Raw genomic sequence first — 10,624 nt, forward strand, 5'->3', positions numbered from 1 at the left:
CAGTGGGCTACAATTTTGTACGTCTCTTCAGTATTTGGAGATTAGGAGATGTTTGAATCTAAAATCAATTTTAGAATCACTGCACACCTGCGTTTCCCTTTAGAAGTTGGTAGTGGTGAATTGTACTAACCTGAGGTATTTGCCAGGTGTCTTGTCAGTTATTCGACACTTGGAGATAATAGTGTGGTATTGATGAACCACCCAGTGGGTTACAATTCTGTACATTTCTTCAATGTTTGAATATTGAGAACTGTCTGAATTTGAAATCATTTCCAGAATCACTGCACACTTGCGTTTCCCTTCAGAAGTTCGTAGTACGGCATTGTCGTAAACTGAGTTCTTTGGCGGGTGTCCCGTCAGTTATTCGACACTTGGGGATAATAGAGTGTGGTATTGATGAACTACCCTGTGGGCTACAATTCTGTACATCTCTTCAATATTTGAAGATTGAGGACTGTCCGAATCTGAAATCAATTCCAGATTTAGGAGAACTGTTTCATTCTCTTATTAATTTAAAAAATTAGCAACTGTCCTGATCTAAGACTGAAGCTTTTGCGAGAAGGCCGCTTGAAGAGTTGGATGCTTTCCCGATTCTCGTTATCCTTTCATTCGATACTTGCATGCGTCTCGCTAATATTGCTTGGGAGGCCTACACTCAACTCACTCCTGAACGAAATTCAACTCGTCACTGCCCTTGAAGAGCTGCGGATACAGAACTTTAACGGAATGGAAGCTTTGCCTGATTGGTTGAGCTATCTTTCTTCTCTTCAAAAGCTGTCTCTTTAGTACTGCAAAAAGCTGATGTATCTTACCATTCTACACCTCACCAATTTAAAACATCTGCACATTGATGCTTGCCGCAATTTAGAGACAAGATGTGCAGACTGGTTTGCCCATGTTCCAAACATCAAGATCAATGGAAAATACATCAAAGGGGGAGAGGATTCTGAAGACTCTAAATACTTTGACTGGGATAAATTTGACATCTTTGACGACTCTGAAGATGATTAGTAAGTGAACTTATATCTGGACTAGAAGTATATTCCATTTCCTACTGGCCCCCAATTTATTTAGATTAATGCATATTGAATTAATTAATAGAAATTTATCTCACCAACCACTCTAATTACTGAAAATTTTCAAAAAATCTGAAACTTTGCACTTCACAAAGCATGTCCTCCTGGCAATTATTAGAGCCTGCTTTTTGTCCATTCATGATAACATTTTCTGACGACTCTGAAGATGAAGACTTTGACGACTCTTACTACAAGTATATTCCATTTCCTACTGGCCCCCAATTTATTTATGTAATTTTTTATTTTTAGAAGGGCTATTCTTAAATTTCACATCTTAATATTTTAGATTAATTATAAAAAATATATATTTTAGATTAATGCTTCTTGAATTAACTAATAGAAATTTGACTCACCAACCACTCTGATTACTGGAAGGTTGCAAAAAATCTGGTCTCAGCCAATGTTCATAAAATTTGTTAGATTAATCCATTCATGATAACATACATACTCATTCTGTTTCTCAGCATTGTAACCTTCACATATTGGTGTCAAATTGATTATGTCCATTGATGAAAACGTACTCCTTTTCAATTTCATGAGCTGGAATTTATATATTACTAAAAGATGAAGTGTGGCATTTATTACTGCTGAGCTCTTATTGCGCCACCTCATCGCCACGTCATTCGCCACATAATTATTATTTATTCCAATTTTTTTTTACAAAAAAATATATAAATAGATTATTGACTTTACATATTCATCTTTGTCAGTTTTAACATATATATATATATATATATATATATTTTTTTTTTATTTCCAATTTTTCTATAATTTTTTTTAAATTAACTTATTTTTTAAATATTTACATTTTCTTCCACCTTTCTTCTTTCTTTACCTTTTCATCTTTCCATTACCCTTTACTTAATATTGTTATTCATCTTTCCCTTCATCTTCCTTTATTTGTCTCTTCTTATCCCTTCCTTTTTACTATAAATTTGTCACTATTTTCCATTCTGTGCATAGTTTTTTTTTTTTTTTTTTTTTTTTAATTTTTAATTTTTCTCTCTCAATGTTTTGGTGGATTTTTATTTTTTATTGCATCTCTGCTTTAAGTTGATAAATTTTTGTATTTTTAAGAACTCTAATTTAGGTTGATATGATTTAGTTTTGTGTTCTAAGTTATTATTATTATTACTAGTTGCTAACCCGTGTGATGCACGGGATAGTTAATTGTAAAACACACTTGCAATTTTTGATACTATCTCAATCCCTCAACAATCTTTACCCTTCTAGCAATATATATATATATATATATATTTATATATTTCTTATCCTCAAACCAAACCTATTTAGCGCATCTTTTTATTTGCTTCAAAATAAAGCATAACATTAATCTACCATGTGCTTCTACCAGTTTTATAGTAATAATTCCCCATGTATAATCATTCCCATCCAAAATATTAGCACACAAAACAAAACTCCCCAATCAAAGCATTGAAATGTAAGAACATATGGAAAATGCTAAAGGTACTACCAATTTTACAACAAAAAGCTTACGCAACTTACATCAATAAAAAATTAAATAAAAAATTTTAAAGTGGGCGCATTTCATGAATTAGCCCATCCATTACAGTGATGACTCCAATTTTTCTAAAGCGCCTCATCTGATATGTTGGATTTATGAATGCAATATTATGCAAACTATGAATGTTTCGAATTAACAGGAAACCAAATAGGTTCAAGAGATACACCTAAAAAGGGAAACATTAAAAAGAAAAAATTGTCAGCTCAAATTTTAATTGCTTTAGTCAGATGAGTTCCATAGCAGCTAATTGCTAGCATCATAACTCATTTAGTTCATAAATACAATAATAGAATACAAATAGAATAAATTGCTGATCATAACTCAACTAAACGGTATAATCACATAACACATCAATTTATGAACTTAAAATAAAATATGAGGCAAGAAAATCCATTGAGAAAAAAGAGTACTCACATTTTATATAAGCCTATGCACCATAGAACTATGTTAACCTCAATATCAAATTACAATGGCTACAATACAACTTAAGAAATGAATGCAACATAAAGAAAAGAAACTAAATAAGAATTGAATAGGTAGACTCAAGATACCTCCATATGCACTGAAACTTTTTTCAAGAGAAAGCAAAAACAATCACCTTTAAATCAATATCTACAAACATTATTTCATGATACTATTATACGAAGGACATAAGCAGTAAGCCAGAACCCAAAATATTCTTATATGCCTTAATCTATATTCCCATAATATAGTAATTCAGAATAAAGCTTATTTCAACATCAAATTTAGCACAATAAAATCAAGTTTATGGCATAATTTTAAAAATTAAAGGAATATCAGCTATAAATCAAAATGGCAATCAAGAATATATATGTGCATTTCAAAGTGGCAAGGATCAATACATGTGCATATCTCTAATTTTAACATAATTATATGGATTAAACAAACATAGTAAGGATAAAATATATACACACACTCATATTGAATCATTAAAATCACTATTATTTCCATGGACCTAATTCACTCTACCATTAAACTCAAGCCCAGCGGATTTTTAATGAGCCCTATGGACTTATGGTTATCTACAGGAATTGGTAACCATCACCGAGGAAAAAAATATCTAGAGTCATCCAAACTTAAAGATTGTCACCATTCCCATCTCTTAAGAAAAAGGAAAAGAAAGGCATGATTGTGTTTCTTTTTCTCTATTTTAAAAACATCATTGAAAAATACCCAAAACCAATTAACCCAAATACTCTAAACAAAAAAGAAAACCAAATGTGACACAAATATCCTAAAGATAGCAAATTCTAACCAAATACCTTTATCAAAACAAAATCTAACCTAGAAACAAAAATCAAAGATTTAAAATCAATCCGACCAGAATACCCAAAACTAATCATATTTAATTCCATTTTTGAAAGACCATAAGTTCAAAATCAATCCAACCAATATACTTGTTTTAGATGGTGTTTTGGGGAGCAAAAAATTATGTTTGTTTGGAATTTTGTTGCAGTGGAAGGCCAGACAGAGTCTTTTATAGATCATATGTAAATCGTGTTTGAAATAGTACCGAAACCTAAATCACTTGAATTAACTACATTTGAAATTACCTGAATTCTTTCTATCTTTCTCACGATGTCAAAAATCTTCTTAAGTACCTCTTTGTTAGATTTTTGATGCACTTACAAAGACAAAATGACATTGAGGAGTATTTAGTAATTCAGCCAGTGAACGATTTTTAAAATTCAGATTTTTTTTAAAAAAAAAGTTGAAATCTTACAAACATGAGAATGTACTTGGTGAATCTAGTGGACTTGCACAACATGACTAACCCTCCAAGATAGCAAGATATTATCACAAATTAAGATGCATTAAAATTTAAAACAACAATTCCATAACAAAAGAATCAAGGGTAGTTCAAATAGTTCATATTGTTAATCTCATGCCATAAAGGAAACAACAATTTCTGAAAAATTTATTGACTAAGTTCTTTTAACAAACAGGCACAGCACATCATTAAACAAAAAATTGAAATAAATAGATATCGAGACTTGAAGCTCAAATATTTAACATACTAAAGTAGAAATGGAAATCCAATTCAAATGCAAAGTTTGCATTATTAGCCTCGTTGATCAAATCTGACAAAACTCATCTCTAACATTATAGAGTGTGTGTATACTAACGAAATACAATTTAATAATAAAATTGACCTAATCATTGTGATATGTGAACAACATGGCCTTTATATCATAACCCAGGATAAACTTTAATTTTAGAAAAATATATACTTGAAAAACTTGACAACAATGGTAGAAAAGAAACATGGGAAATGAAAATATAAAGAGGGGAATATATTTCAACAAAAAAATTAAAAACGGCATAAATGAAACGGCAAACAGAGCTTTATTTTTTGGTAACATGAATCTATATTCTTCAGAACTAAATCAATCCATGAAGATCTCCAGAGATTTCTCTTTGGAGCGAAGACATACTCAAAACAAATTTAACCCAAATATCCAAAAGAAATACCAAATCTAACACATATAACTGATATTAAAAACAATTCTAACCCAAATTTCTTACTCAAACCGAATCTAAGCCAAAACCTGAATGCAATCCAATCCAATGAAAATACCCAGACCTAAATCATATCTAAACCCAAATTTAAAGAACCTAAACCAAAACACAATACAATTCCACAATAGTACACCCACCAAATAGCACCGTTTCTGGTAGGGATAGAACCCAAAACTATGTCATATTTCATTCCCAAACCTAAGAAATAAGGAAAAAAAGAAAGAAAGAAAGAAAAAATTACCGATGGTAGTTCCGACGGTCTGATGGTAACGGTGCACCTTACAAATTATATATTTGTGTGCCAGCGGTTCCTGTGGTCGGAGTATCGGGAGGGAACAGGTGGGGGCAGGAATGGCCGGCCATAGTTATTTCTCCCTTGGGTTTGTTCTTGAAGAGGAGAAGCCATTTTTCTGAGTTTTTCAACCAAATAGAGAGAAATTGTTTCAAAATTGTGCATAGGAAATACATTTCAGAAGAGTGAGAGAGAGAGACAGAGAAAGGGAGAAGGGAGCGTATAGGGAGAGGGAAAAAGTGAAGTGTTTGATTTTTTTTTTTTTTTTATATAGTTTTTTATGGGTAGGAATATGAAATGGGTTTGTAAACTGCTACCCAAGAGTCAAAACATTGTATTTTTTTTTCTCTGAGAAGAACTTAATGTTTTTTGAGAAACTTTTAAGATGAAAAACGTTGTATCTAATGAATCAGAAAATTGTTTCGCATAGACCATTGAACAAAAAGTCACCTCTTTTAAGGTTTTTAAAATGTAAACGTGGTAGTGATTTATGTAGCCACGTGGCACAATGAGAAGCAATCAACAAAAAGTCAAATGTTTCGGCTATTAGTTATTGTTATTATTATTATTATTATTATTATTATTATTTTGCTCTTTAATTGTTAAATTTTATGTGATTACATTATAAAAAATTAAAGATAGTAGATAAAAATAAAATAGCATTCCATTACATAGCATAATTTGGATAATTTAGTGTTTATTATTATATCTTTTTATTTTTCTTATTTTTTACTTCTCTTCAATTTTCTCAATATTGAAATTCAACCACATCATTCTTATCACTAAATTATTTATATTTTACCTTTCTTTTTGTTTTAAAAAAATAAAAAAATGTAATATTTTACTTAAATTCAAATAAAAGAAAATTGTGCTCATCAAATTGTACTCATTTTTTTTAACATTTACACTTTCTCCAACTTTTCTCCTTCTCTTTACCTTTTCATCTCCCCAAACATTCTACCTTGATATCACTCTTCCTCTTTTCTTTTATCTTCCTTTATTTTATTTCTTTTTATTATCATCCTCTTAGTATAAATTTGTCATTCACTCTTCCATTCTTTACATAATTTTCTCTCACAAAAAATGGTTATTTCCCACTCTTTCTCCCTCAATTTTTTGGTGGATTTTTATTTTTATTTTTCTTGCATCTCTATTTTAGCTTGATAAAGTTTTTTATTCTTTAGAATTCTATTTTGGTAGATGGGATTTAGTTTTGTGTTTTAAGTTTTTTTTTTTTAATTTTTTTTTAATGACTTTGATTGTTGAATATTATCATATTGCATTATAAATAATTAAAAATAGTATATAAAAATGTACTATTATTATATTACATAGAATTATTTGGATAAGTTAGTGTTTATTGTTATGTATTTTATTTTTATTTTTTTTCTCGTATAATTTTATTTAACATTTAAATTCAGCCACATCCCCCATATATATTATTAAATTATTTATATTTTCATTCCTTTTTATTTAAAAAAATTTAAAATATAATATTTTGCCTAAATTAAATAAATAAAATTGTCCACATTAAGTGGAGTAATGCTAGGGAAACACTCATTCTCACACCCAATGCATTAAAGGAAGATTGAAATACAAAACAAATCAAGTTAGAAACACTAAATTAAAAAAAAAAAAAAAAACTAATAATGCATATTTATTGTCATAGAATCATCATCAAATTTTTGGAAAACGATAGGTTCCCAATGGAGAGAGAGAGAGAGAGAGAGAGAGAGAGAGAGAGAGAGAGAGAGAGAGAGAGAGAGAGAGAGATGGGCTAGAAAAAAACCAATTCAAAGTAATAAAGAGCAGATAAAGAAAAAAAAAAGACAAATGTCAATTAGTAATCGTTGATTGGAAAACAAAGAGGTTGTAAGGAGAAGTAAAAAATAAAATAGAGATTACCATGTGGAGAACATTAAAACTTTAGAGTGTAGTAACATAAACCGTTAAATTCACTTAAAAAATTAAATCAACAATCAACAATTAAATACAATCGTAGTACTAAATTTAAATTTAAAACTAGTCAAACTCTAACTATGGAAACCATATTAATCATAACTAAAAAAGAGATGTTCTCTGATAGCGGTAGAAATTACATATGAAATAAAGTTAAAAAAATTTAAAAATTCATTTTTTGACATTTCATTTAACCTTATATATATATATATATATATATATATAATTTTTATACACTATTACTTTTGAAAATCTAATGAACAATGTTATTTCTCATTTATCGTCTTTGTTATGCAAATCATTAGTTAGTAAATATATGATAATGGTAAGAAGTGTTACAAATAAAATCACTAAAAGAAAATATAAAATTAATTAGCCACTATCATTATGGAATAGTATTCTATAATTTTACGGATCCAAAAAAGTGGAATATATATAGTTTTCTTAATGGCATGTGTAAAGATTCACTATATATGTGTGTGTGTATAAAGGTAGAAAAAAAGAATATTTAAGGTTTTTATTAACTTAAAAACTAATGCAAAACCAATGGTTAATAACTAAAATTATAGTATTAATAAAATATTTAATAAGACCATTTTAAAAAAAATTATCATGCGTAACACACGGGTATGCGATTAGTTTTTATATAATACATGGAGCAGTTCTTGGGCTGCAAGGTCATAATTCCTATGTTTATTTGAGTGAATTTATTGTGAGAAAGTGGAGTTGGGTTGCACAAGAATGAGATGAGACCTTGGGTGGGAGAAGGTCTTGTGGATTTTAAATTTCACGTTTGGGCTGGAAGGTCAGTTTTACTGGTCCATGAAGTTATGAGATCCCCAGTTCTACTAGTGGAAGCAAAGCTTAACTTTCTTATAAAGTTTTAGATTGCACTGAAGGTGTTGATGATTCTAATATATTTTTATAGCATTTTTAGCTTTTGAAAGTTGCTAACACATTAAATTTTTTTTGGCTAACTCGTGAAGCTTGCAAGAATTAGAAGATATCATCTGGGAAGATAACCAACTTGATGATAACTGATGCTGAGGTACTTCAGGTCTGCTTTCTCTTTTTCCATTTCGGATACATGTATATAACTTACTTCTTAATTGGTGTTTGGGTGATCCAATTCAGTTTATACATATTTGTACAGTGACTGGATTCTGTACCCAACGTGCATATCTACGTAAACAAAATTGTTAGTCTATGAAAAGGTGTGCATGTCAACTCCACGTGTTCATATGTCACTAACACAATGTATAAAGTTAGATTGAGTAGTCAGATCGGGAACTAGAAGCTTTGTTACTGTTCACAAGCTCTGAAACCAACTCAGAAAACAGAGTGATGGACGTTGAACTCTCTACGCCAACTCAACGTAGCAGTGAAGAAGAGGATGAACTACACCGCAGTGTAAAGAAGTTTAAAGAAAGCAATGGAGCTAGAAGCTTCACGCAGCCAAGGAAACTCGTTAGCTACAAGGATAGCCTTGTGGGAGACATTCCTGGAGCTTATGAACAAGCTTTCAGATTTGACAAGGATTGGGAGGAAGAATATGAGTCCGATACTGAACTTGAACCTTTGCTGGAGGGTATGGCTGAGGTGAAATTATCTAAGGAAACAAAGGCTCGCATTAGGGCGCCGTGGTCCAAGGCATTGATAGTGAAAGTGTACGGTAGATCAGTCGGATTCAACTATCTCACTTTCAAAATCAATGCGCTATGGAAACCGAAGACGAAGATGGACGGTGTGAATTTGGGTCGTGATTTCTTCCTAATCAGATTTAGTTGTAATGATGATTATGATCATGTGCTTCGTGAGGGTCCGTGGTTGATTGGGGAGCATTTCCTAGCTATTATGCCGTGGGAACCATACTTCAAAGCCTCTGAAGCAAAGCTTTCTTCAGTTGCTGTTTGGGTAAGACTTCCTGAGCTGCCAATAGAATTTTATGATGCCTCAGTTTTAAAAGAGATAGGCAGCGTGATTGGACCGGTACTCCGCATAGACTCCTATACAGCTTCAGAAACTAGAGGTGGTTATGCGAGATTATGTGTTCAGATTAACCTGGAGAAACCTCTTATCACTTCTATCCGAGTGGGTAGGATGGTGCAACGTGTAATGTACGAAGGTGTATCTTCACTTTGTTTCAGCTGTGGTCGTTTCGGCCATAAGAAGGAAAACTGTAGTTTTCAATTGAAGCAAACTGTCAAGGAGAATAATGGACAAGAAGAACAGAGGATCAATGAAGGGGTAGTTGTGTCAAGACCCAACTGATAAGTCCAGAAAAATCATTAAGGTCGTCCATTAATATGGACGACCTTGCATCATTAGTAGGCCATCAAAGATAACCACTCAACACATTCAATAATGACCATCAAAGGTCTTAAACTCTCATCAAGACAAAGAACGTTACAATCAAGGTAATAATCACCCTAATTTATGTACAACAGCTACCTAAGTCACCTATAAAAGGGACAATTTGTCTCACTAGCGAAGGTATGTCAAAAACTAGTACAAAACACTACCTATATACATAATATATGGGCCGATACTAACTTAAGCATCGGAGGCTCCCCCACCGGGCACAACCCGGTGGTCTCTTCGATCTATCTCTCTTTCATCTTGCAGGTATTACAAGATCGTCTAATGCTTCGGATTGGACGAGTGACCTAACTGATGATTTTGGCATCATCAGTTTGGCGCCGTCTGTGGGGAGATTAGCCATTGACCTTTTCCTATGACAAAGGGTTACTCAGTTCAATCCAAAGTAATAAAATATTGAATTGTTGCACTCATTCAAAGTAGCAACAAAAAATGCATAGCCGTGAATCAGATAGATTTTGTGGAGTTGAGTTTCGATGAAGATGTCATGGTCAAAAGTCCCAAAGTGGGCATACAATAATGAGGGAAGAGCGAAGAGGCTACCTCTCACCAAGGAGTAAGGCCATGAACGAAGCAAATGGAGGAAGCAGTATTGGAAAGTAAGTACCCGAAATTTCTATTTACTTCTTGATTATTATAAGTGCCTCCACAGTGCATATATTGGCATGTTTGGACCGTAATGGATCCTTTATCCATCTGTTATCCATTATTCACGCCCCTCATTAATTCCCTCAAAAAATATTGCTTTGCTAAACTAAAATATAAGGCTACTCATAAACTAAATAGTGAAGCATATATTTAGTTAGAAAAGTGGAGAATGTTTGGTGATATCTCATGTATGAGAGATGTGCT

The 10,624-nt window shown here is 31.8% G+C and overlaps 1 protein-coding gene across 1 annotated transcript; it reads left to right on the forward strand.

Moving 5' to 3' along the window:
* The first annotated feature begins 8,737 nt into the window (after positions 1 to 8,737).
* Positions 8,738 to 9,664, forward strand: LOC115965177. The gene has a single exon (XM_031084363.1). It carries the CDS (start codon positions 8,738 to 8,740, stop codon positions 9,662 to 9,664), a length of 927 nt encoding a protein of 308 aa, XP_030940223.1.
* The last annotated feature ends 960 nt before the right edge of the window (positions 9,665 to 10,624 follow it).

This window comes from Quercus lobata, chromosome 10 (genome assembly GCF_001633185.2).
Source record: "Quercus lobata isolate SW786 chromosome 10, ValleyOak3.0 Primary Assembly, whole genome shotgun sequence".
Lineage (NCBI taxonomy): Eukaryota > Viridiplantae > Streptophyta > Magnoliopsida > Fagales > Fagaceae > Quercus > Quercus lobata.